Source organism: Coffea arabica, chromosome 4e (genome assembly GCF_036785885.1).
Source record: "Coffea arabica cultivar ET-39 chromosome 4e, Coffea Arabica ET-39 HiFi, whole genome shotgun sequence".
Classification (NCBI taxonomy): Eukaryota; Viridiplantae; Streptophyta; class Magnoliopsida; order Gentianales; family Rubiaceae; genus Coffea; species Coffea arabica.
Window position 1 is genome coordinate 3,134,126 of NC_092317.1, and position 27,868 is coordinate 3,161,993.

At 34.0% G+C, this 27,868-nt stretch overlaps 2 protein-coding genes and 1 long non-coding RNA gene across 5 annotated transcripts; all 3 read left to right on the forward strand.

Annotated features, from left to right (window-relative positions):
* Positions 1-9,923: 9,923 nt before the first annotated feature.
* On the forward strand, positions 9,924-11,205 carry LOC113741266 (uncharacterized). The gene is made up of 2 exons (XR_003460575.2): positions 9,924-10,823; positions 10,936-11,205. It is a non-coding gene; the product is annotated as an uncharacterized lncRNA (long non-coding RNA).
* A 5,388-nt stretch (positions 11,206-16,593) lies between these two features.
* LOC113741289 (MAPK kinase substrate protein At1g80180) lies at positions 16,594-18,094 on the forward strand. The gene is made up of 2 exons (XM_072046786.1): positions 16,594-17,035; positions 17,988-18,094. The coding sequence occupies exons 1-2, from the start codon at positions 16,594-16,596 to the stop codon at positions 18,092-18,094; spliced, it is 549 nt and encodes a 182-aa protein (XP_071902887.1).
* A 4,583-nt stretch (positions 18,095-22,677) lies between these two features.
* Positions 22,678-27,814, forward strand: LOC113742794 (probable polygalacturonase At1g80170). 3 transcript variants are annotated; one of them, XM_072047164.1, is made up of 9 exons: positions 22,678-22,833; positions 22,983-24,098; positions 24,224-24,394; positions 24,498-24,518; positions 24,847-25,054; positions 26,120-26,201; positions 26,274-26,382; positions 26,576-26,692; positions 27,255-27,814. In XM_072047164.1, exons 2-9 carry the CDS (start codon positions 23,901-23,903, stop codon positions 27,537-27,539), a joined length of 1,191 nt encoding a protein of 396 aa, XP_071903265.1. In that variant the 5' UTR covers positions 22,678-22,833; positions 22,983-23,900; the 3' UTR covers positions 27,540-27,814. The 3 variants fall into 3 exon arrangements, with proteins under 3 accessions (XP_071903265.1, XP_027126557.1, XP_071903266.1); XM_027270756.2 differs by lacking the exon at positions 22,678-22,833 and having other exon boundaries at positions 22,841-23,156; positions 23,967-24,098; XM_072047165.1 differs by lacking the exon at positions 22,678-22,833 and having other exon boundaries at positions 22,841-23,156; positions 23,967-24,098; positions 24,321-24,394; positions 24,963-25,054.
* Positions 27,815-27,868: the final 54 nt, after the last annotated feature.

Here is a 27,868-nt window from a genome sequence, read left to right on the forward strand (position 1 = left end):
TACACTTTACCTCCCTATAGTTTAGTATTTTTTTTTACATAACTCCCCTATAGTTTCAAAAGTTATACAGAATCCCCTCATGATTTGGATTAAAGTGTTAAAGTGACAGAAATGGTCATTCGTAATGAAACTTTTGAAAATGTCGAAATTACTCTTATAAATACATGACACACTAACCCCATATGATTTTATATTTTACCATATAACCCCTTTATGATTTAATACTTTACCATATAACTCTCTTATGGTTTCTAAAATATATACATAATCATCTTTGATTAATCAATAATTTTTAACTTTACATAAGGGTATTTTTGATATTTCAGACGATTCCGTTATGAATGATTATTTTCATCACTTTGATATTTTAATCCAAGTAATGAAGGGGTTATGTATAATTTGTAAAATCATATGAGAGATATGTAAAAAAATACTAAACTATAGGGGGTAAAGTGTAATTTGCTCTATTTTTAACACTTGGAAACCACATCAGTTGAGCACATTTTTTTAAAAAAAATTAGTTATTTTTTGCTTTGCTAATTCAGCATGGTAGGCACAGTTTGGAAAATGAACTGTGTCGGAGCCATATTAACTGAATTTTTTTGGCTCCATTTGAATTCTCCTGTTTTTCAAATACAATATCACAGTAATACACAAATAAAAATAATTTCAAAATATTTCATCCATACAATATATTAAAACAACTCTCAAATATACCAAAAAATAAAAAAAAATTAAAATTTTGTAATATTTTCCACCTATTATCACCAATCCCACCCCCCACTGCCACCACCATCTCATTCTTCGTTTCTTCTCCCCCTCCTTCTCCTCCCTCTTCTCTCTCCCTCTCCTTCTTCCTTCTCTATTCCCCTTCTCTCTCTCTTTTCCTCGCCACCCCCTGCCCCTCCCTTCCCTCCTTCAATCTAGTTTCAACTAGATTGCGATTGGGAAGATGGGGACGAGAGGAGCCAGATTGGGGGAGGGAAAGGAAGGGCGAGGGGTGACAAGGAAGAGAGAGATGAGGATGTAGAGGGTGATGGTTGCGGTGGGTGGGGGTAATAGTTGTTGTAAACAGTAGTGTTAATTTTTAAAAAAAACTCTAAATTTTTTTAAAATTTTAAAAGATGTCCCAAGATATATTTCAAAAATTTCTCCAAAAATACAAAAAAAAATCTACAGTACAAATTTTTTATATACACTGTTATAGTAAAATATTTCAAAAACACCTTTAAAAATAACTAATCCAAACAAAAAAACGAAGCCTTAATTTTTAGTATATGATATTCACACAACAAAAAGCAAATATTGGACAACTAAAGACCAATACCACACCGGTGTATGTTTAAAATTTTGACAGTAGTAATGAAATTATTCTATAAAAAAAAGTAAAATAAAAATTTAAACACTAGAATTTTCTATTCTACTGCATCATATATACGAAACCTACTGTAGCAGCAACTACATAGTAAAAAAAAAAACTTTAAATAGTTTAGACAAGATAACTTAAATTTTAAGCACAGATAAAATACTTTTTGACAAGAACTGTTATTTTGCAATTGTTTCTCCACATCTCCACTTCCAAGGATATTTGCATAGTTTTTTTTGGCATAGTTAATTTAATTGGGATCGCCTTAGATTTGCAAATAAAAAAGTTTTCTGCCGAGCTCAAGGGAGCAGACTTTGAAAATTTAAGGGGCAAATTCGAGAAATAAATTTAGAGAGGGCTCGATCAATGCAACCCAGAAGTTGTTAGATGTCCAATTCCAATTTGGATTGAGTAAGATGTATATGGCGTGACAAACCCTCGTCTAGTTAATGTGCTATGGGCCTTTTACACCAACGCAATGGGCCTTTGGCCCTCCATTGCACAGAAAAAAGAAAAAAAAAAGAAAAATTTATGTCTTTTAAAAATGGGATAATTTTAGAAACCTCCTTAAAAGATTTGTGATAAATAGTACCCTTAAATTTTAAAAGGATCGCTTACCTCCCTTATTTTTATTTTTTGTAACATTACCATCCTATCTCAAAATATATTATTAAAAAACTCATTTGTGGATAAAGAATATATTTTCATTTCAATATTGCCTTTTTCATGTGAACCATTCTGTTTATCTAACAAATATAGTTAATCTCTTAACTTTTGAACACTTCAATGATGTGATTTTTTAATTAGAATCACAAAGTGTTGATAAGATTTGAAAGACCTATTAATAATTTCATGTCATCAGTTTGCATAAGAAATATGAAAATTTTTTAAATTCTAAATAATTATGAAAAAATTTAAAATTTGTCTGAGAATTTTACAAGAAAGATAATAGCATTTTGCACCTTAAAAACACATCAAATGTGTTTTCAAATTTATAGTTAAGAATTTTATCTTATTTGAGTTTTCAAGTCATTAATCTAGTCAAAGGATTAGAAAACTCGAAAAAAATTGTATATAATTCATAAATCCTTAAGTTCATCCATAAATACGACAGGAAAGAAAGGAACACCCTCTAGCATATGTCTATTATCTGACATTGAGTTGGCATGTAAATGAAGGCAATAGCTGTACTTGGTCTTTTACTTCCTTCTTTGCATCCATTCGTCCTTTCATGTAAGCTTACCTTCTGCTTATACAAGGCCTTAATTTTATAGGGAAAGTACTAAACATAGATAGCTTTTCTTGCTGCTATTACTAGAGCATGAGTTCTTTTTTTTTCTCCTGCGATTTAGAGAGAAGAGAGAACAAGAGTGCAACTCTTCTTGAATGTTTGAATACCTAAATCAAAAGTTACAACGAAGAACAGAATAGTGAAGTGAGCAGGGGAACAGTAAAGTATAGGGGCCAGCTTCATGCTCCTATTGGTGAAAAACCATAAAAGAGTCTTAATATAGAGTATCGCTAAGTTGCAGCAAATTATGTTCTGATTATCTTGTATACCTTTTCAAGTGACAGTTACTTGAAAGTTTTCAAGAATTTGCCTTAAAATGAAGAGCTGTCGAGCATGAGTACTATTGTGGCCATGTTAGGCCTTTCCTCAATGTCTTCTTGAGCACAGAGTAAGCCTATCTAGCAACATCTTATTAGATGCAAATATGAATATTTGCATCCAAAGATGGTGAATTTTGGTATAGCATTGACCTTTTTAGATCGCGATGGATAATTCTAAGTAGTGTGTCTTCATGTAGATAAAGAAGTCTTTGGACCTTCCTTCTATGATCTCATATTGTGTTGACCAGTCCATTGTCTAGTGCTTGTCTTTGCCTATATCATCATGACACTAAAAACTTCCTCATTAACCTCGCAAAGTATGATAAAGCTTTCCACAGGGTTACTATCTTTCATCATTTCTGTATGCTTTGATGCATTTAATGAGGTATTTCTTACTAATGTGGTCACTAATGAAAGGAAATTAGAAGGGAAAAATAGAAAAATAGAAGCACGGATTAAAACAGACAAAAAATATGGCTTCATTTGGATTAATTGTTTTTGAAGGTGTTTTTGAAATATTTTACTATAACAGTGTATACGAAAAACTTTTTACTGTAGATATTTTTGGAGGGATTTTTGAAATATATTTTGAAGTACTTTTTAAAATTAAAATACTTTTTAAAAATTAATACTACTACTCATAACTAGAGGTGGCAAATCAACCCACTTAACTAAATTTACCCATACCCGCCCATGAATATATGGGTATGGGTATCTTAAATTTTTGTATATGGGTATAAATGGGTTACCCAATAATACCCATTTATTAAATGGGTATTATTGGGTAACCTATCAAATCCAATTAACCCATTTAGAATTCTCTTCCCCCCAAGTCTCTTCTTTTCCCCCACCTTTTTTTTTCAAATTTTTCATTTTGTCATGATGTTAACTACTTTTGTTTCATTATTATTATTATTATTATTATTTGTTGGTTTTATCTTATTATTTTATTTTCTCTTAGTTTGTTAACTTGCTCATTTTTTAGCATTACCAATTTATGATAAATTTTAGCCTATTTTTTTATCTTTATAAAATGAAATTTTAAATTTATATATGAAAAAAATGTTAGGGGTTCAAAATTTTTGGATTAAGTTTTTATATTAATTTTTATAGTACTTAGTTCAAATTTTTATATTCTTATTATTCAATTATTAAATAATAGGTAATTTTGTGACATAGAGTATAAATGAAAAAAAATTGGTAATTAAGTTTATTGAACAATATAAGTAAATATTTAAAACTAATGATGGGTACAAAGAGTGGTATAAATTGATAACTTAGTTTGCAAAAATGAATTTAAATGAGTTTACAAAAAGTTAAAATAAATAGGTTATGAATGGGTAATTAGGTTACCCAATTCATTTTTTGACTTACTCATTTATACCCATCTAATTAAATGGGTATAAATGAGTTGACTCACTTATACCCATTACCCATTTTACCCAACCCAAACCCGCCCAAGTCACCCATTTTGACACCTCTACTCATAACCATCCCCACCACAGCCATCCCCTCCCTCTTCCGTCTCCCATCCCTTTCCCCTCCACTCCCAGTCTTCCCCTATCCCTCTCGATTTGGTCGCGGCTAAATCGCGACCAAAAAGTACTAAACCTTCTAGTCGCGATCTACACACAACTAGATCACGGCCTCTGATCGAGACTAGATCGAGAGAGGGAGGGGAGGGCCCGAGAGTGGCAGGGAAAGGAAGGAAAGGGAAATAGGGGTTGAGGAAGGAGAAGGGAGGTGGTGGTAAGAAAGGAGTATTGGTGGTAGTGGGTGAGGGTGGTGATAGTAAAAAATGTTGTAGAATTTATTTTTTAAAATTTTTTGTGTGTGTATTTGTAAGTTATTTTTGATATGTTGTATGGATAGGATGTTTTTTTAGTTATTTTTGTTTGTGTATTCTTATAACATTAGTAGTCAAGACTTCTGTTTGGAACACATTCATAGATAAGAGTCTTCTTTTCTCCTTCCAGGCAATAGCCCAGTACTCGTACCAAATTCTTGTGTTGAAGCTTTGCAATCAGGAGAATTTCATTTTTAAATTCTTCGAACTGAACTTTTAGATAGCCTCTTCATAGCTATCTCTTGTCTATTAGGAAGTGTATGCTTTGAGCATATAAGAAAAAAATAATTGTAAGAACAATTTATCTCTCAGCATGTGCCTTGAGAATCCAATAAAAGACCAATATATAAGCATTATTGCAATGAATCACCAAATAATCCAGTACTTTTGTAAACTGATCCAAATTCACCTCCTTCAATCCTGTTACCAAAGATCAAAATTGTTTGTTACATTTTATTTTAGAAATCATATTGTTATTTTTTTATAAATTGTTTTTTTTTATCATTCAAATTTAGGAATTTAAAAAAGAAAGTTTTCGCGGGCGAATATTTACTCTTCCATTTCAATTTTAGGATTATCTCGTTACTTCTCAGAATAGATGAATTGGTCTCCGGTTTGTTCCGCCATCCCGACTGGCGAATTATTAAGATTCATTTTAATAAAATCTTTTGGATTCACAGTTTCCATCGTTCCCATCACTTCTTACTTTAATGTTTAGGTCCAAATTTTACAACGGAGCTTAGTAATGAAATTTGTTCTTGAGTCAATTTTCTTAGTCTTTATTGTCTCGAAGCTCTTTATTTTTTTTTGTTTTATTCTATAATGTTCTACTATAAAATGTTCTATAAGAAGAGTCATTTAATTATGGATGAATCAGTATTGATGCTTTATTACACTGCCTTTTATGAGATCACTCATAGACCTTATATATTGGAATTCTATATCATAGATATTTTTTCTCTTTCTTTCATCCTTCCATTTATCCACAGCTTTCTTCTCTATTTTGGTTTCTAACTTAAAATCATATTTATTTTTGCAAGAACATAAAAAAAATTTCAGTTGTTGCAAGGATGTGATATATCGGTCACATCTTAACTGGTTCTTTAGCTTTAGATCGAGATAATGCGAAGTGATGGGTTGGTTATTAGGGGGCCAATTTTTTGAGTTCTAACCCTAAAAAAATCAACGAGTCACACACTAAGCATAGCAATTTTCTCAAATGATTAATCGAATTTTTATTCAACCTTATAGAATTAAAACTAGTTTTGAGAAAAAGAATGAAGAGGTCTAGCTTTCTAAATTATATAGAAGGAAAAGTCAAAGTTTATTTATTATTCCTCGTCTATAAATATCCAATTTTTTATGCCTAATACACCATAGATAGTTCGAACTGTATAGGAACAATAATCAATTTTAGCTCGAATGGTTTGTAGAGGAACCCTACCCCTTCTAATCTATTCGACGCGTGCAATTTCTTTTCCGTCGATACGACCTGCAATTTGGACTTGAATTCCCTTTGTATTTGTTTGTTCAGTTAATTCAATAGCCTTTTTCATTGCTTTTCGAAATGAAACTCTATTCTTTAATTGCCCAGCTATATATTCTGCAAGAATATTAGGGTTTCCATAAGGTTTTGCAATTTTTGTGATAGCAATGTTAAATTTTCTGTTCACAGAATTACATTTTTTTTGTAGATTCGTCTGTAATTCTTCGATTCCTCGTGGTTGATTACCAGGTTGCAACAAACAATTCAGGTTGCAATTTAGGTTGTAGAAGGAACTGCAATTATATATAGAACCATTCCCATTCGTTTTACTTTTCCACCTTAAAATTACCAGTATTTTTTGCTATGGTTTTGTATCTTGTCCTGATCTACTTGTTGTCAAACAGTAGATCAAGATGAATATCAAACTGGCAAGAAAGACTGATAACAATAGCGACTATGACCCGACTTTTACAATAGTGCAATGATAGATATCATCCTTTCTTTACCACCGCAGCACTACTAACAAGGCATAATCAAATTAAAATTTTTTTTGACTCTTTAGTGGTAAGTAGAGTCCTACACGAGTTAGTGTTCAACTCACACAACCATCGAAACCATTTGCATTTTCAATATCATCATCCTTGAAGCCATCATTGGTATTCTCACAATCATTATCGCGTTGTGCCTTAACGGAATCAATGTGCTCATTCAAAAAAGCTTTCTCACTATCCAGATTTACTCCAAACTCAGAAGAAAGTTGGTCTTGGATAGATTTTCAACTAGCAATGAACCAATCACAGTCCTGAAGGATCCCATAAAGCCTTTCGACAAGCCTTGGCCAATCAATTCCATCAACAAGATTAATGTTTTATGCAACTTCAGCAGATGCCTTGCCATTATTATCAGGGGGGAGGGTTGGCTGATCACCATCAGTAGCATCACCACCATCAATGATTTCCAAGTCAATAGCTTGAACACTAAATGAGTTATATGTTACATTTTTGTCATTAATTTTATGATTATTTTCCTCTTTATTTTACCAAATATTGTATTAATTGATAGATTCTACTTATATTTGGTGTTTTGTATTAATTATAGGGCGTTATAATAAAAACTGCTAAAAAGGGATGATTTTCTTGGAATTGATTGTCAACCGCAAGTTTTCTAATTCAAGATGAAGTCTACGTGGATTATTGACGGAAGATTAGGAAATTACCATTTTTCTTAAATATTTTATTTAGAAAACAATTGGTATTATTTTTGGAGTTATGTTTTTCAATTAGAATTCTAGTTTTAGTTGCTGAAATGAGAGGTCGAATTTGTTATTAATTGGTAGTCATTTAGGTTTCTTATGATCATCTGTGTGGGGACTGTCACAATAGGGAGAACGGCAGTTTAGCCTCTCAATTTGTCTTGCTTTTATTAGTTTTAGAGGAAAACTAATTGCAGCGAGGTTCCATGGAGTCTAGCGGAATTTCTTCTAGGATGCGTAACTAAATCTCCATTTTCTAATAAAGGAACAACGGAGGTTTTGGTTCATCTAAAAATTGTGAGATCGAATTAATTTTATTTATTACTCTTATTTACTAGTATTTGCATATTCTCTGATTGTAGTGCTTATGGTTATTTTATTAATTGAGTATTCTAAATCCGGACGTTGAATTAATTTAGCAATTTAATGTCAATTGAAGCGTTAAATCCGTAATTGTTTAATTACTCTAAAATAATGACAACTGGCATGATTGAATTTGTGTCAGGGGAATACGCGGGTTAATCTAAAATAACCGTGGTAGTGTGTTATTTGGATAGAATAGACCTCCTCTAATATGTAAGGCAATTAGAAAATTAAATCTTACGGGCGTACTTAAGATTATTTTTCGATTAGAGTAATGATTAACGGACGTACCTTAATCACCAACACAGTAAGGAGGAGTTGACTGTCATTATTTGTTTGGCAGTTATAATTTATTTATTAGTCAATAATTAGAATTATCTCTGTATCGATGATCAATTAGGTAAACTATTGCCGAAATTATTTCTTGACTAGAGTTTAGTTATTATTAATTTGGTTTTAATAATTTGTCATTTAATTTTTAGTTGACTATTTATTTTTATTTGAACCATTTAATTATTACCAAGAAAAACCCCCCTTTGTTAGTTTGAATTTCAAAAGAGACAAATAATCTCAATCCCTGTGGATTCGATCCTACTTATCACTCTCTACAGAAATTATATTTTGTTTGAATAGGTATTTATTATTGTACAAGTTTAACAGCCTATCAATGAGTTGTTTGAATCTGCAATGATTTTACAGATAGATCCCTCTTCGACAACACGAGATCCAAAAGTTACCCGGAACAATGGTATAACTTTTGCTATTGAAATAATGCAAGTTATAGCACACTTTGACCAAATGCAGAAATAGTAAACACAAAGCACGTTTGTGTTGTCTGTTAGCATCACCAAATTGCTAGCCCCCTCAACCAGCAACTTCTTACACTCTATCTCTGTTGTAGCTAACTGTTCTACAAGAGGTTTCATCGCTACACCAAGGTTTTCGTCCTACCCTGCATTCATTAAACCTGCTTGAAGTTGGTTTCAAAGAAGTAGATATTTGGAAATTTTTGACTTGAAGTTATTCCAATCCATCCTAAAAAGTCCTGCGAATAGCAAAAGTCATTCAAAAGCCAAGTACTTCCCAATTCTAATTGATATTCGGAACTAATGTCATGGCATGGCCATTCATCAATTACTAATGTGATTCATCAAATCTCAACAACAAACAACATTTAACTCCTGCAACACTTAACCGAAGCAAAATTAAGCAAAAGTCAAAAAGCAAGTGCTTCACAATTCTATTTAACAAACATCCAAACTGAATTCCAAATTTATTTCTCCAGATCAGTCAATTCCGAACTAATATCATGGCCATTCATCAATGACTAATTCATCAATCTCGACAACAAACAAATGACTTTCTAGATTTAACTCCTTGAATACTTAACCAAGGCGCAACCAATCAATAGATTAGAAATGAGATTCCGAAATTCATCAAAAGCATACTTAACCGAAGCAAATACTTCACAATTCTAATTAATAACCTTTCAAACTGAATTCTAAACTTATTTCTCCAGATCAGTCAATTCCAAACTATTTTCTTATGAGGGGTGATTAATAAAAAAATCCATAGAAGAGGCCTATATTTCCATTGATTCATTCTATTGGCCCCAAGCAAATATAATATACGGATATAATTGATTTTGAAAGGGTTGAAACCCATTTACACGTCAATTATTTTTTGCAAGTTCTTTCTTTTTTTTTTGTGGGAACAATATTGGAAAATTTTCTTCTCCTCAACGAGTATTGAGTACATCAATTAGACTTTGCATTTTACTCCTCATTTATTCTTCATGAAGACAAAACACACACATATCTTACATATATATAAAAACCTAAGCCTTCTTCTCCCACGTTGATCCACGTGGCAAAACATGGGAGAGAAGCAACTATTGTGTTTTTTTTTTCTAGCAATAACCTCATAAAGTGTACCCTGATCTAAGCAGTTGATAACTATTCTAGGGCATTTTTTTCCTTTTACTTAAAATTACGTGTTTGCCCTTCTAAACATAATAGGCTTCCAGAACAGTAGCTCATTATTTGGGCTGAATTTTGGTTTTTCACCTGCACTTTTTTTCCTGTTCATCCGCGTCTTTCCCTTCTTCATCTGTACTATCACTTTTTGCTTCTTTTGACTTTTAGTTTTAGCCTACCATCTTTCTGCTTCATTCCTGTTTCTTTTCCGTCTATTTCTTTTTCCTCGCATCAGACGAAAGGAAGAAGCTGCAGTTCAACTGCTTTAGCAGATGGTGTCTTCTCCTTTATTCAATGTCAAATAATTTTTTTTTTTTTTGTAATTTCTTGCTCAGAATTTGCTTACCCACAGGATAATTCTACTTGTAATGAGGAAAATGGGGAACTTTTGGTTAGACTAGGTTGTACTTCTTGGTCAAAAAATCTGCAAAATTTTCCCCAAATGATGCGTAGCCTTCGGATTCATCTTATAGATAATTCTTACAGGATGGCATTTTGGGGAATATTATCCTCCAACTACAGCCGACTTTGTAGCCATGGGGATGCTTTTCTTCTTTGCTTGACTTTTATAGATACATTTGAGTCTTGGTTTTGATTGTCAAAATTCATTTTTTTCCTATTTTATTAGTTTCAGTGTACCTGAATGTGTTCTTCTAAACTTTTAATACAAATTTAGCCCTATTTTTAAATATGATTACGACATGTTTTGATCCTTTCGATATTACTCTAATGACTAAAATAAATTCTTGAGTAATTTTTTTCATTCTCTAAACATTCAATGCATTGCTTTTTAGTTTTTTTTTTCTCTTCTTATTTTATGACTGGCGGCATGGAAAGTTTGTAGGAGAGTATTGGAGGATTTGGATTTTTTTTAATTTCCCGTCTCCAGAATTCTGTTCCTTCTACTTGAAGTTGGCTTGAAGGTAAGATTTTTCCCCTTTTTCTAACTCTTAAGAAATTTAGTGAATGACTTCTCATTATGGGGACAACCATTCTACTAAAAGCAATTTGTGTTCTTTGTTCTCTGTTTTACAGATGGCTAGCTGCCATGGAAGCAATCATTCTACTGAAAGCCATTTTTACATTTTCTTCTCCGTTGTACAAATGTTCATTTTCTTTCATGTAAAAAATAATATTCTAAGCAGAAGGTGAATAAATGCAATCCCCAGAAACTGGTATCTTCATTGTAAAGGTATATGAATTTTATACTTTTTAAATGGAAAGGATATTATGTAATTTCATTTAAGAAGTAAGGTTCTACCTTTGCTTCTTTATTCTTACTCTTATTGATTAAACATTTACAAATGCAACATAGTATAGGATCTTTTGATCATTTACAGATGCAACATACACTACATAGTATAGGATATTTTGATTTTCATTGGAGAGATGCTACTGCTAGAAAGCAATAATTTACGCACTTAATATTTTCCACATCTTGCCAGTAAACGTATTTGGCACGCTATGTTTACAACCTGATGACCAATGATGCAAGCAATCCACAAAAGTTTTTCAATTATACCACAAAATCACTGAACTTAATAAAATTTTCTACAAGGATCTCTAATATCGGATTTCTTTTCAGCTAAAACTTTAATCCTCTAGCTTAAAAATGCTTTTAAAAAATTTTTAAACTTAAAAAGAAAAAAGAATAGCAAATAACAACAGTATTTAGGTTGGTATTTCAATTAATAAAAATAAAAAAATAATGTTCATACCTAATATAATATTGTTGAATCAACATTTCTTCAATTTTAATAGGTGGGCGTGAGCTATGGTAAACACCTTATTACATGACATACATCTACATAAGAATTGTCACTACTTACAATTTAGGTGCTTTGAATTATATTTTCTACACAATAGGTTGGAAATTGGTTGTGCTATTGGATTTAGATGAATGATTATATTTATTTAGTCTGATCAGAATTTTGAACCTTTTCAAATAGGTAATTTATTTCTAATTTAAAATAAGAATTAGATACAATTGTGCCCAAGTTTAAAAATAAGAGTGTCAAGGAATTTTTCAATATTTGTTACACAATAGATTGGGCATTGGCTAGTATATATATATATTCGCACACGCTTGTCTCAAATTCATGTCATGAAAATGTAAGAGCACATGTTAGCATTTGAAGTGTTTCACAATTCATAAAACCAGGTACTCACAAATACAATCATGGGGCAGCTAGTCCATCGAACCTAATCCCAAAAAGCACGAGACTTTAGACCTATTGATTTTCCCATCATTTTATCTTTTGAGCTTTTTTGATAATGCGATGATGACCAAGTTGACATTGACTTGTGTGGGTGCCCAACGTACTACGCCTATGCTCCTTTTTGAATATCGCCGCACCGACTTCAAAGCCCCAAATTATGAGTAGTCGATCATAAAGCTGCATGACAAGATAAACAAACATTACAAGGCTTGAATCATAAGCGTGCAGGCCGATTATAATTTTCCGAGGTCCCAAAATTTCCAATTCATCTGCCTAACAAGAAATATAAATTGCAAAATAGAAGTTACAATTCTGGAAGTAAATGGAGCTATTTTGTACCAGTGTGCTGCTGATTGTGATGTATGTCAAGCTAGATTTGGATGAAATTCACACGTCGCTACGCACATTTGAGGTGTCTTCTCGTAGCCCACCACCTCTCAGCCAAAGTGAAATTGACATTTTCTTTGGCTTTTTATATCGTTTACAAACCACACGGAGAAACCCGAATTAAGGCCTTGTTTAGCAGCTAAGTTTTTTTTATCAAGTTTATCTGCTATAAATTCTTTAAAAACTTTAACTGCAATAATCTTAAAAAAATTTTCAAAATTTTTAAACTATATACTTCAAAATATTAAAAAATTTACACATTTTAAAAATTTTTTAAAAAATTCCTACAGTAAACTACAGTAAAGTTTTAGACAAACATCTAAAAAACTCACATGCTAAACCAACGAAGTCTAAGATTTATACAAATTGTGCAACGCTTGAGTAGTGCTACTGACAAGATACATCGTGGTGGTTTTTTTTTCTTTTTTTTTTTTGTGGGATAAACATCCTGTGTTCATAATCACATTCAGTCCTCTTTAATTCAGAATCAAGCGCTATCGGACCTTTTATAGGGTGACTCTCTCAACATTATATATTTTTTCCATTCACAACATTTAAATCTGAAAACTTATTTAAGGAATGTCAAACTCCTTGATGTTACTTCTAATATATCTTTATTCTTTCTAGGCCGTTAATACTCTTAAAATTTTAAATATTTTCTTGTGAAAATGACATAGTTAATAGCTTAGGTTGGGCTCCATGACATGTTTCGCTTGTTGGTTTCAGAACGATGACAACCAGCTCACAAATGACAAAACCAACAACTCATTACTTGCAAAATACAATCACGGAAAAAGAAACCTGACCAGTCGTATACTACTAGGACTACTGCAAAGAAACTCGTGTTTGGACGCGAGATTATTTAGAATAAATTATTTGAAATAATACACTATAATATCTTTCATTATTACATAATATATGTGAAATAAAAAAGATAATTGAAAATTATATTTATAATATAAGCGGAATAATATTTAAAATTTAGTTTTCAAATCATACCATCCAAACGGGCTTATTAATATTACTCGTTAAATGTCTCTCCGTGAAATCATGTGAATATTTGAGATTTGAAACTTAAACCCGCAAGCATATTTACAGTCATTACGTTTTACTAATAACTGTCGTCACATTTACAGTAAATTCTCCCCTATCCTAATCCCCGGAAATTTTCATTAGCTAAAAGAAACGGCTAATGCAGATAAATGCAAAGCCTCTTAGTCTATTCCCCTGTGATTTATTCATATTATTCCTTGTATTGCATCTGTTTCAAAATAATGCTTCAAATAATTAACACAATGATGGCTTTTTTCACCAAGCAACATGAAAGTTAGCTTTGCCAGTTTTGTTTCTTTTCTTCCACAGAGGAAAAATATTAGGAGGAAAAGAAGGCTCAGCTCAAGCAACAAAGTCACCATGTAATCTAGTTCGGCACTTTTGACTCTTACAGATCAGCAACCGAATACTACATTAATACGATATTGACTTTGAAAAAATAGAGTATTAAAATGAAATTATGCATATAACAGGTAATCATTGGCCTTGTTCTCGGTTGCTTTAAATTTTATAAATTCTAATTGTAAATAGTGATTATAGTGAATAATCAGAATCAGCAAAATTTACTCTTTGAATGAATATGCATTTTAACTTTTTTAGTAATTAAAAAATTTGTAATAAAAATAAAAGCAATAAAAAATATCATAACAACTGATTATCTAACATTAAAATTCATAATCAAACAAAACAATCAACGAGGACAAGCCAATTATACAGTTGTCTACTATTTTCAAGGGTCAGCTCATTTACCTTCCTATCAAACTATTATATTAATGGCATCAGCATGATAGTCGAGATTTAATTGATGACAGCACTAATTACTCTTTTGTTCTTTTATTATTATTTTGCAATCGTAGAAAGGTGACGTCGCTAATTATATCAAAAGAAGGGAAAAAAAAGTATTTCGGCATTGGTCTTGCATCAAATAGACAATAGGACCTTGGTCAAGGTTGTAGCTCACAATCTCTTTATAAACAGTAAGTTCAATAATGGATCGGTTGTTTTGTTCTTATCTGGAGGTTATAAATTATAAATAACAATAAATTCCGACATTAATTATTCGCCATTAAGCTTATAAAAAAAAAAAATACTAGGATGAAGTACTAACAACTCGGAATGCCGATCCCCTGTTTTTTGAGTGTTTTTCAAAAATTAATTTTTCAAATACAATAAAAATTTTTAAAAAGTACTTTAAAAGGTAATCTAAAAATTAGTTTAAATTTTTTTAAAATTTTAAAAAATATCTCAAAATATATTATAGAAACTCTTCTACTCTTAAATATTCCAAAATATACTCTAAAAACAGTGCTACAGCAAAATTTTTCAAAAACACCCCAAAAAACAGCTAATCCAAATGGAGCCATATTTTTTGCTCCCCCTTGAGCTTTTTTTTTTGATAAGAAAACAATTGGAAAAAATTTATTACTGAGATTGCTGGAAATAGTCCAGCACGATTTGCTTGACAAAATTTGGAGGAGCATCCCAAGCTTTATTTTTGGAGGGAGATGCTCCCACTTGAGCTTAATACCAGCACTAACAGGTCGATGAAATAAACTGAAATGATTGTCAGGTTGGTTTTGGGGGATTCCGGATATAATTTTGCTATTAACATAGGGCGCGGCTGAAATGGAAATCTTTAAATAATATTCATAATTTTTTTGGGGATAATTATCCAATCTAAATAATGTCTGAAACGAAGCAACCCTGTGCCACGTGGTATGAATGCGGATTGGTGTAATTAGATCCCCGGACAAATTATCCACCAGGTGGAGAGATTGGGCAGACGATTCTAGCCAAGATTGGTTTTTCCGTTCTTATCTCATTTTTTTGTCGAAACAACTATATCTTAAACCAAACAAACAGGAGCAACTTCGGTTTTACCGATAAGGAGAATATTAATGCCAACCCTTTATTTGTTAACAGTAATCACTTGACATTTTTACCATATGAATTAGAAAAACACTTTCTTATTTTTCATTGAACTTATAACTATCACTTCTTATAAATCATTAAATTATACTCTTTCTCCGTCCCACTTTGATATTCCTTTTTTTACACTGTTTAAAAAAAAAATTAGTTAATTTTGTTGGAAAGCTAAATCCAGCCTACCATCTTTTTTAAAATGGCTTTATATTAATAGGAATATGACTAATTACTACCTTTACATTAATCACAACAATAATTGTATGGAAAGTTGCACCATTTAAGGTATGAATCTAAGCAATTAAGAAAAAGATAGGTTACACTCATAGATAACAAAATACATTAAATAAGGATATTTTAGAGAAATTATAAGTTAAGTATATTTTTCAATTGAAAAGTGGAATATAATTTGAAATGAATGAAAAAGAAAAATTGGACTATCAAATTGTGGATGGAAGGAGTAATTAAAATACTAAAAATGAAAATGAAGTGTATGAACGTTTTTATCCTTCTCATAAGTAAGTTTAATTTTTTTTTTATGTTTTCCGTAAATTTATTTTACAATCATCTTTTTACCTCATATACATTAAATTATTATAGTATAACTTTTTTATAAAAATTTCAAAAAATAGCAATCCAAAACAACTCTTTTTAATTTAGACAAATGTGCTATATCCTATATGTGGTAATGCATTTAGTATGTTTTTTTACTTTGTCCTGTATATAAATATAAATAATAAAAGACAGCAATTGATAGGAGTAATCATTAAAAAAAAGAAAAAGGTATGTTGACTGAGGTGCCCCTCCCATATCCTCTTCCTCCAACTAATCCATGTCACATGCTCCTCCCATTCACTTGTGGACTGTGATCTCACATCTTCCTTTCTAACCCCGACTTCCTCCCCCCTCTCCCCATCCCTCAACTCCCCTTTTATACAAGTACAGAAAAAGTGTAACACACACACACAAACACACAGAGAGTTAGGTGTAAGTAAAGTCTAACGAGTTTTAAAGAAAGATCTCGACACACACACACACACCCATATTAAAGAGGAAGAAAGGGGGAATAAAAAGATTGAACGACTCTCAAACGTTAGCGAAACAAAAGAGGATGGCTGGTTTACAAAGATCTGCTGTATCATTCAGAAGACAAGGCTCCTCAGGTCTAGTATGGGATGACAAGCTTCTATCAGGTGAATTGGGTCAGCAGCCGGCGCAACCCACCAACCAAAGAGAAGACCACCACCTCCTTCACTCCGGGACTACTGATAACAGCGACAAGCAGCCTCGACAAGAAATACTACAAGCCCAACCCCAAGGCCAGCAAGAAGCCAAAGAAGAGGTCGCCGCCTCCCGGGTTTCACCAAGAACCGTTGTTGGATCGATTGAGAGGAGCCGATCCAACGGCGGCGGACCCCGTTATCGCACTGGTAGGGTGTCTCCGGCTATAGAGCCGCCGTCTCCGAAGGTTTCGGCATGTGGGTTTTGCACTTGCAGTGCTTTTGGGAAACCACCACCTGAAAAGACTCGTCGGAGACCTCCCAAGCATGCCGGTAAGCGTACGATGTGATTCGGATGTTTCAGTGTATATGTGGGGAGTCATTTAAAGTTGGTGTTTTTCCGGTGGCCGGAGATGGGACTTTCTGGTGGGGCGGGGCCTCCTATTTATGGGATTAGGTTGTAGGAGTCGTCGGTTGTCAGATGTCCAGTTGTTCAGCTGAACAGAAAGGATGAGGTGTAAGAATTTTTGGAGCTAAAAACTAAAACAAAATTAATGCTTTTGTCTTTTTTTTTTTTTTTTTTTTTTTGTGGTTAGTTTCTGGACCAGGTTGTTGTACTCTTGTAGACTGGCGGGGGGGATAATTCTGTTTCTTCTGCTGGATGTAATATGTGAATATTGTCAGCAATATTTCGGAGCATTTGTTAAAGTTGTTTTCAGTGTACAAACTACGAAACAAATGTAGTAGCTCAATTCAGAATCTTTCCAGCTTTAACGGATCTATTTCTGTCAAATTATCGTCTGGACCAATGCCATTGGGATTTGCGTTTACTGTCGGTCTTCTAGCGAAAGAAAACAGAGTCACCTATTTTCATGCAAGTTTCTAGAAATCACATTCGAAGAAGAAGTATCAACTGTGGCATCTGAAGAAAATAGCATTGGGTCGAATTTTTGACAGGCTCACGAGTATGAAATATATATATATATCTATAGAGTACACGTTTAATCCTAGTCACAGGTTCTTGGTGGTTTTAGGTTATCTAACTTCAACTAATCAGCTGGCCGCCAGAGCTTCCTTTCGGCCTTTGGCCTTTTGGTACTACAGAATATTAGTAGTAGCATGACTACTTAGTTTCACACTATCATGGGACTTGATGCAAATGATTTGAGATTAATTCACCGGTGACAATTGAATCCTTTTAATATCACACACTACCACTGGTGGTTCAGGCCGATGCATCCGCACATCTGTTTGCTTGCTTAATTGAGATGTATGCTGCAATCAGGTATTCACCTTCTTTGCTGCAGTTTTGTGCGATTAATCTCTCTGTGCCTGCCTGTGCATTCCGTCCCTTCAGGATATACAAATGATAGAGAGGTGATAGAGAGGTGATTCGAACACACGATCTCAAGACCTAACCAGGCTATCCCGAGACTATCCGAACGTGACTTACACACACATGATATTATTGATACCATTTCTGGTTTAGCTGATTTATGGCCGCGGAAACAATCCACAGTATACTACAGTGGCGGAGCCACGTCAGCTTTGCTAAATTTAATTTCAAGATTACCCCCTCCCTTCAAGTTTATAACACACCATCTTCTTTTCATGTTTTCCCCTGATATTTTGACCAGTCCTCATCACTCATTACATCACCATTCCTAAGCAACAAAAATTTCTTTCATAGTTTCTCTCTTATAGGAATAGGAGTACTCAATTTTTTCCATTGCTATTAAAATACACAAACTGATAAAAATTAAAGCAAATGGCTCCGCCGCTGACTACTTTAGTATTATTTTCTCTGTCAAGGTGTGAGATTTGTGGCAGTCTGAATAAAGTTTTTTTTTTTTTTTTAATCCGTTAGACATGATGGCATGTGATCGTTGAAATCTGGTATGGCCAATCTCAGCTTCTCTGTGGTTCACCTTTAGTTTATTACATTTTCCTTTTGTGAGTTCAGCTGGTTTTAGGATTTTGGGTTAGGGAGGGTAAGCAAAGCAAAATCACTGCCGGACAAACTCGGTTTATTTTTAGTGTTCTTTCAATTTGAACGCTTGCAATCTACAAACTTCTGTTCTTCTGCATCCAATTCTGCAACCAACAACCTTTTTTTAAGTAAATTCAGCAGTGCAAAAAGGAAGCATGGTGAAAATGCTGTGGAAAGGAAGATTTAATTTTGAGCATAACTAAGGCAACTCAACTGATGCCATCGGCCGATTGGAAAGAAGATTTTGTTGCTGTCTGCAATTCACTTGACAAACAAATCTGATACACGCAAACAGCATGTCTACTCAATCAATCTTTATGTTTTTTTCAGACCAACTTCAGAAAGCCCATGAATCACATGAGGAGCCATAACCCAAAAGCAATTTTTTTTTTTTTTTTTTGTGAAAAGAGAAAGGGGTAGCGACAAAAGTTCATTAATCCTGTCTACCTTTCCAGTGTAATTAGCCACCAAAATTAAACTCGATAAATAAAAGGCCCAAAACAAGGCGTTACTAGAATAACCCATTAGGGCAGCGTCTGAATCTGTCCTTGAATTACAACAATCTCACAGGGCCATCATTGGAAAAGAGAACAGCTCTTCTGATCATTTCTTTCCATGTAGCTAGCTGCAGCATCTATTCTGCTCTTTATTTGTACATGGGGTATAAAATAGTAGAAAGAATCGTTACTGGGTGGAAAGAGTCTTAACTCGTAAGAAGCGTTTTTGGTGCAGTATGAGTGTCTGCTTGGCAAAAATCCACCCTTTTCAAGTTAGAAAACTAAGAAAATCTGAAAAACCCAATTAAGTGGAGTCATTGTCATTACTTACCAATTTCTCAAGAATCAGCAACAGCATCTTTAGAAGTATGGATAGCTGACACTTTCTAATTAGTTGCTCAAATATACTACTAACATTATCCATACACGGAAAGCAACGCAAAATTGGTTTGGTGTTTCTCCATCTTTGCTTATTTTATAGTTGAACAAGTCATGACTTGCAAGTTGAGAAGAAGCACTAGTATTTCTGTTCGTTTCAGATATCCTTCCTTCTTCTCGACAAGTCCATATTAATTGCGAATGAATGAGGTTTGTTCCCGATCGTTTACAATTGCTTTCGCCTGAACAAGTTTCGGACTCTTAGCTTGTGTGGCATCAAAGAGAATTGCCCACGATGAGCATGCAAAATCTGATGCACGTAAAAAATATACGCCCACATAATCACTCTTTAATCTTTACACCCACTCCATACAATTTGCATCGGTCAAATCAGGAACCATATATGTGTATATATATGAGGGCAACAAAAGGATAGAAAGAATGAGGGCAACAAAACCTCATCTGCCCTGCCTATCATCATCATCTGGTGCATTTGGGTTCAATCACTTTCGGTGAAAAATGATATATGCACCCAAGAAATAATAATAATGATAATCCTATCAACGCAGGATGACAAGTTATTGGCTCCTAATGGTGTAAGGTCTGAATTCAATCTCAAATAATTGATATTCTTGCATCAATCCTACCCCAGGCGCAGGAAGTAATATCAACGTTATACATAGTCATTCTCTCGTCCAATTATGAATGACGATGATCCTGGTAAGATGTAGCCTTAAAAGGCTAGCTAAAATAATAAGTTCGATAAAACACGCATCCATGAAGTCTACGAAACATCTTGAAAGTCAGTCATATTATTACATAATCCGTTTTTGACCACCAAAGATTGCGAATAATATGTTGCCGTGCAAGTAGGTGCAAATCAAACTCCAATTATGATAGCAGTTGACATTTTCAGAGATATGGCAGATTGTTATTTTGCAAACCAAAATCCAATATTCTCATTCTCATTATTACAAGAAATCACGGCAGGAAGGAAATTATAGGTAGTGAATGAGGATCTTAGCATCTTTTCTGGTTCAACAATGGTCACTTAGATTCTAACTAGATATATATCATTTCTTTTCTTCATGGGCTCTTCTTTCTAATTATTTCTTAAACGAATGAAACTTGTCAGACGTTGGTGTCTGGTACGATGTTAACAAACTCAAACTAAAACAAATCATTCATCAGAATTTTTGGACAACCACCACATATATCTCCGTCTCAATATTAGTGGGCAAGAACAACATATTGCCCCCAACATCATCTTCGATGAGTATCAACAATCCATCCATGTGTGTATTATTAGCTACATTACATATTATTCTCCGGAGTTTTCTACATCACTCATAGATAAGCGTTAGTTAATACTTGTAAGCCAATGCCAAGAACAAATTAGTGCACAGCTCACAGGTGGATCCGGCCACCGTTTGCTACTGACCAGTGACTACAAACATGTTAAGCTTCTGAAATAAATCGAAAGCAATTTTCCGGAGAGGGAAAGGAAGTACGATGCCCTGAAAAAAAGTTTACCGAGCCAAATTAGCATCCAAATAACTTCAGGTCCGTGTTGGATGGCCTGCTTTTGGTTTGTTAAAAAAAAAGTTTGTTTGAAACACCATCTACATAAAGCAGTCACAAATTTTATGTAAATACAAAAAATAAAAATTTTAAATAGGTTACGGGTGATGGAGGTGGGAAGGATGTAGGATGGCGAGTGGTGGAGAGGGAGAGATGAAAAAAATAGATGTTTGTAGTGTTTCGAACAAACAAGTACAATATATATATATGTATATATTTTAAAACAACTACAATAAGTCACCATAAGTTTTCAATAAATACTTAACAAACACCATCTGTACAAATCCCAAGTCGCATTGGAGATTCAGAAAAGGATAGGTATTATGCTTCCAAGAATTTCTTTTGGTGTACACGAAAGATCTTGAATCGAAAATCTCCTATTTGTAATTCTTTCCACTTTACTAACTAACTCAATCGTCCCCCAAAAAATTAAGGAATACAATATAGGGATGTAATCGAGCCGAATCGAGTTCGAATATCACCATACTTGAGCTTGACTCGACATGCAAGAAGGATGCTCGAGCTCGATGTTTGTTCACAGAACTCGAGCTCGACTCGTATGGGCTCGAGTCAATGCGAGCCTTATTAAGCTCGATCAAGCTCGAGTTAGAAAATTTCATTATCTTGATAATTTTTGAGCGAAAAGATATTATCGTCCTTTAAAAATTTTAATACAATCTAAAACATTTCATAAATTGAACAACTCTTTTGGGTATAAGGGTAATTTTATAATAATAATTTATTAAAGAATTAAAATTAAAAACACGATAAAGCTCGACGAGTTTTCGAGCATTACTTTTGGATACTCGAACTCAACTTGCTTGACTTATTGAGACACTCCAACTCAACTTGAATTCGGGTTGATCGAATTCGAGTCAAGCTTTTGACCGAGCTGCTCCCAAACAGTTGGATTCGATTACAGCCCTACATGAAACAGGTAAAGTTGGAGAGCTTTTCTTCCGAGTCAAGTCATCTGACAAAATGTGATTTTAAACGAGTTGAAAACCTTTGGTTGTAGGCTGCCAGAAGTGTTTGCAATAATAATGAAATTGGATCCGTTTAGGCCCAAGTTCTCACAGCCCAATATAGTTTGACCCGTTATAGTGTAATGAGTAATTGATTCATGAAAAGAATATAAACAATTGAAAGTAATTGCATTTTACGCCACGGCACCCTCAAAATTTGAATATACAATAATATTAAGCACATAACAATTTTTGTGAAAAGTTTTTGAAATGTTCTTTTGTGCATTTTAAAATATTTTTTTTATTTCACATATATCATATCGTTACAATAATTATTTTTTATAAATATTTAAAGAAAAATATTTAAAAAATAACAATCCAAACTGAAAAATTTAAAAAGTAGCAATCCAAGCTCGCCGTGAAACAAAATCTTTATATTAGTAATTAAAATTCTTGGGTTAATTAAATTAGATTTACTAAATTCTAATGTTGAAAACAATATATTAGTTAGAACAATTAGATGGCAATAACAAAATTTCTTTGTGAGAGAGATCTTCGAACTTGGTTTAACAGAAGGTGTAAAATTCGAACTACTGCATTATAAGCCTCTGAGATGTTCTAAAACGTCCACGAGGCAAGCCTATAAGATGTCGTCGTACTGCAGAGGAAACTTCTCACCCCCTGCAAAAAAGCAGCCAAATCCAACACGACGTGGCACTTGTAAGAATATTAACTAGGCGGGAGAAAGCCCACCCACGCATTTCCCACGGGCACCGGGGTGGATGGGAAAGCTGAGATCTTCCCCTTTTGTTTGTTTTTCTTCTCATTCTACTGCAATTATTTCCAGCATTTCTCTGTGTTTTGTGCAGAGAGCTAGCATTATATTCCTCTTCTTGAATTTCACAAATGTAAGTGGGGTTAAGTTTGACCCTCCAATCCAGCTCCCAGGTTCAAGAACGTCTCAGTATGTTTCGAACTCCAGCACTGTACTCTACATTCATGATTTTGGGGCCAGAGGAAATGGGATGAGTGATGACACTAAGGTATCACTGTGTTGTTATTATTTTTCCGTGCCACCTGTTCAATTTAAGTTTGTTATGATTGTGTTCAGCTGTGATTAATGCTAATTTGGATAACCTTAAGGTGATAACGAGACACCCCTGATTATTTTGAGCTTTATGTGTGTTCATTGTTGCTTTCATGAACAGTTGCTATGCTGCTTAGAGCATTTTTCTTTCTGCAGTACTTAACAGAGAAAATAAAGTAAAAATGACCTTTTTTTGGATGCAACTCGGCTGGTTTCCTGGTCGCTTTATCTCAATAATAGTTCATGCTATAACTTCGTTTTCTTTTGAGGTGCATTTTCAGCTCTACAAATGGGGATATCCAAGTTCTCATCTTCTGGGTCAAGGTCTCAATCCTGATTTTGGAAATGTGAAAAGTGAATGGTTAGTGCCCGGTAAAGAAAGAAAAATTGTTACCACTTATAAATACTACTAGGCATGACAAGGATTATGGATGTGACTGTAAACATGATTTTTTCAATTTCTGTTCATGCCTTTACTAATTTCATCTAGGAAATTTTGCTGATTCTGTTTGGTACCTGAACCTGAAATCAAAACTTTTGGTAATAGGAAGAGGACTTATCTTTTCTTCAATCTGTTAAAATCAAAATTTTCTAAACCAGGCTTGTCAGTTCCTTTATCCTGTCTAAGTGACTTCCTCAAAGATGTAAAAGGTTTGTAGTGTTTTAACTTTGCCTCGACAGAAGAGTATTCGTGTCTACTATGATGAACCTCATCGTGATGATTTATCTTCTGGATTTGTTCAATAATTACTCTTTTTGGGCTAAGGCTTTTCAAAAGGCATGGAAGATAGCATGTTCTTTGTCATCTGAAGCAAAAATTGTAGTCCCTGCTGGAAAAAAGTTTCTGGTTCGACCAATTGATTTTTCCGGGCCTTGCAGATCAGGTTTGACTTTATGGGTAAGAGCTGGATACAATTTCTTTATAGAGGTTATCAAAAAACGCATTGCAGGGTTCAATATGTTGTCAGGCAGTTAAATAGCACTCATACTGTTCAAATTGGTTGCATTGTACTATATGCCTAGATTTCTTGTACGATTGTAGCACCCAGGGATCCGGATGTTTGGGACGGCTTGGATCCTAATAAGTGGCTTTACTTTCATGGGGTGAATTACCTCACAGTGGAAGGTGGAGGGACGGTTGATGGGAGTGGCAAGGAATGGTGGGCTCGATCTTGCAAGATTAATCACACAAATGTATACCATTGCGTTACTCTAATATTCCTAATATGTCTCTTTTCATTTTCTTTTCCTTTCAAAATTGCAAGTTTCTGATGTAAGATGTGTTTATATATGGCAGCCCTGTCGACGTGCTCCAAAGGTTAGCACACCTTTGTTCTCCATGCCCTCTTTATCTTTATTCTCTCACTGAATACATACCTAATTTGGTAGTTTCTCTTTTGATAGATATTGTCTATGTACTTTTGGGGGCACTGGCGAGGAGTAAATCTATGGCAGGCTATTCTCATGCACAACCTAATATGAATTACAATAACGTAGTGAAGGAATTTCTTTGAAAAACTAGAATCCCAGGGTGGAAGGGGCTCTTGAAAGTAAAGGTGGACAGGCGAATGGCTAGTTTAGGCTAGCGGAATGAGGACAGCTTGGAGAACATTTTTCCTTAATGAGTTCTATAATTAACAATGCAGGCCATAACATTCCACAGATGCAAGAATTTGATCGTGAGGAACATTATGTCAATTAACAGTCAGCAGATGCACATGGCATTTACTGGTTCTAAACAGATTGTGGTATCCTATCTCAGAATCTCTGCGCCTGCACATAGCCCCAATACAGATGGAATTCACATTAGTGCATCAAAGAATGTTGAAGTTAAGGATTGCATTATAAGAACAGGTTTGTTGGCTGTCTTAGTACTCTGGCTACATGTTAGGATTTGTTAAAAAAAAAATCCCACTCCCATAAAAAAAAAATAGAAGAAAGAAAGAAAGAAGAAGAAAGCATTCTTGCTTGTTATTGACACTTGATGCTTGTATGCCATCTTGCAGTTTTTTGGGTGATGTATACTTTACACCACAAAAAAATTTGAAACTAGTGGCACTGAGAGTTAAGTTGGACCAATTGGTCTCATTGTAGATCTATGACATTCCAATCATTTCCAGACTAGATTTGTTATTGTCATCTCTAAATGCAAAAGACTTTGAAAGGCTAGGTCAAATCTTTTAGGAGATGAATTCATAGTTTCTGGGGTCAAAGTTGTCCAGAAATTTCATGCAAGTCAGAGGAATATTGGTGTAGGATATATGTTGGCTTCATCCTCAAAAATTGCAGAGATTTAAATAGATCAATAAAATCAAGATAGCTATCGTTATCCTTGTATATATATATATATAGTAAAATGAAACCAACTTACTTTCTGAGCTAATATGCTGGAATCACAGTCTTAAAGTAGCTAGGGGGTCTACTGTAGGTTGAATGCTGATCATATAATCCCTTATTTACATTAATTTTCAATCTTGCAACTCTACTTCTGTAGGAAGTGATGGTTAAATATAATTCAACTTGCTCATTTAATTCAGTTACTCTGTAGATCAGACATGAAACTGGTTAATTCAAGGTAAAGGTTGTTTCATCTCAATAATGATAGCCCTGGAGTACAATAAATAATTCAACTATCTGATTTTGCACACTCATTTGCATAATGCTAACTCTATACTAGTTGTGAAATGTTGTAGTTTCGTTGCAATTTTTGAACTCCTAAGATTGACGATGTGAGGACTACTCACTCAAAATGCTAAAGTGGTTTGAGACGATTGTATTAAGAGAAAGAGACGTTTTCTTTCTTTTGTACTTTTCTCCTACTAAAGATCTTATGCTCTTTGAGCTGAGAATGAAGCTGTTCTGAGTTAAAATTCTGCAGCAGATACCATTCTTCTTAAAAGTATCCCTATATTTTTTTAGGAGATGACTGCATATCCATTGTCAGCAATTCTTCAAAAATTCTTGTTGAAGGGATTACCTGTGGACCCGGGCATGGTATAAGGTAATAAGCTCTTGATTGTTACTTGGAACCATGCTACCAGCAGAACCTCTAGAAATAATATCTGTTTCGTAGTATTGGAAGCTTGGGGAAATCAAATTCACGGGACCAAGTGCATGACGTCAAAGTTAATGGAGCAAATCTGACGAATACTGAGAATGGTGTAAGGATCAAAACATGGCAGGTAATCTTCCTTTCAAGTTCTGTATCTGATTCATTTTCCATGCAACTGAGCAGTTGTTATGGAGAATGATATTAGTAACCCACAACGAGTCGATTTTTCTTTCACTAACATTTGACATGATTTGCTTTTACTAGAATTAGATCTTTCCTGAGTACCTAATCTCATTTTCCTTTGACCCGTCTTTCAATACTAGGGAGGCAGTGGTTTTGCAAGTGGGATTACTTTTCAGAATGTGTGGATGGAAAATGTTTCGAATCCTATCATAATAAATCAATACTACTGCGACTCTTTTGTGCCCTGTGCAAATCAGGTAAGAGATCTATCAAAAGCTTGAGCTTGATGGTAAAATGATAATCATAATTCTGAATGTGATTAAGATAATAACTTTCAATGTCAATGCCCATGCACCATGTCTAGAGTGTAGATCTCTCTCTCTCTATGTGCTCTAACCCTTTTTTCCTTTGCATCAGCGAATGAGTTCATCAAGCTTTGCAATCATATGCCTGATTGTGATTTTTCTAGCTTTTGATAGCCACAGTAGAATAAATATTTTTAATATATAAAATGCTGAAATTATTACACATCGAAAGTGCATGTCTACATTTATTTATTTAATGTAGTACATATCCATGGAACTAAATGCTGACTCCCTTGACCCTATCATCAAGGAACTTTATAGAGTAGATATGTGCTTTGTTGGGATAAAATCTTCCCTTCATTTAGTAGCATGCTTCCAAGTAAGATACTCTTTACCTAATTTTTTAATTGACAGGCTTGCCTTTACCTGTAATTTCAGTCGTAGTCTATATGTGTTGTCATCTGTACTATGCGTTACCATTCTAGGCTTAAGGACTTTAAAATCCATTGTGCAGACTTCAGCGGTTAGCATCAACAAGATATCATTTGTTGGTATAAAAGGAACTTCAGCGACGGAGACAGCAGTATCATTTGCATGTAGTGACAGCTCTCCATGTAGAATGTTATATCTTGAAGATGTCCAACTCACTTCATACACTGGTGAAATAACTACATCATTTTGCTGGCAAGCTTATGGCTCGAGCTCAGGTCTTGTATATCCCCCTTCTTGCTTGTTATCTTCCTGCAATAATCGCATCATTCAGCAGCAGGCTGAGTCTGGCTCAATCCAGTCCATCTGAGGATGTTTACCATTCTCCAAACGTAAAGTTTGGGGATGGAGCCAGTATTATAGTATGTTGGTTCACTTAATGCCGCTTAAAGGAGTGCCATAACATGTCTTTTAGTACAATATAATCAGATGTCTAAAGCCGGAAGAAGATGAAGTCAGTTTACAAATGCCAATAGGTTTTAGAATTGCCTTCCAAATGCGCGTGTATTCTTTTCATACAGAAAGACCCTTTATTCATCAATGCACTCTATACATCGTAAATGCATTTTATAGAATTTTTGTACAGTAAGTTGTCTAAATCCCTCTTCTCCAAGCCATACTCTTCCCCCCTAACTGCCA

Coding starts and splice junctions, on each gene's coding strand:
- LOC113741289 (XM_072046786.1), top strand. CDS start 16,594: ATGGCTGGTTTACAAAGATCTGCTGTATCATTCAGAAGACAAGGCTCC. Junction 17,036..17,987: donor GAGACCTCCCAAGCATGCCG/GTAAGCGTACGA, acceptor TGCTGCAATCAG/GTATTCACCTTCTTTGCTGC.
- LOC113742794 (XM_027270756.2), top strand. CDS start 22,896: ATGGGAAAGCTGAGATCTTCCCCTTTTGTTTGTTTTTCTTCTCATTCT. Junction 23,157..23,966: donor GGATGAGTGATGACACTAAG/GTATCACTGTGT, acceptor TTTTGGGCTAAG/GCTTTTCAAAAGGCATGGAA. Junction 25,055..26,119: donor GGATTGCATTATAAGAACAG/GTTTGTTGGCTG, acceptor ATATTTTTTTAG/GAGATGACTGCATATCCATT.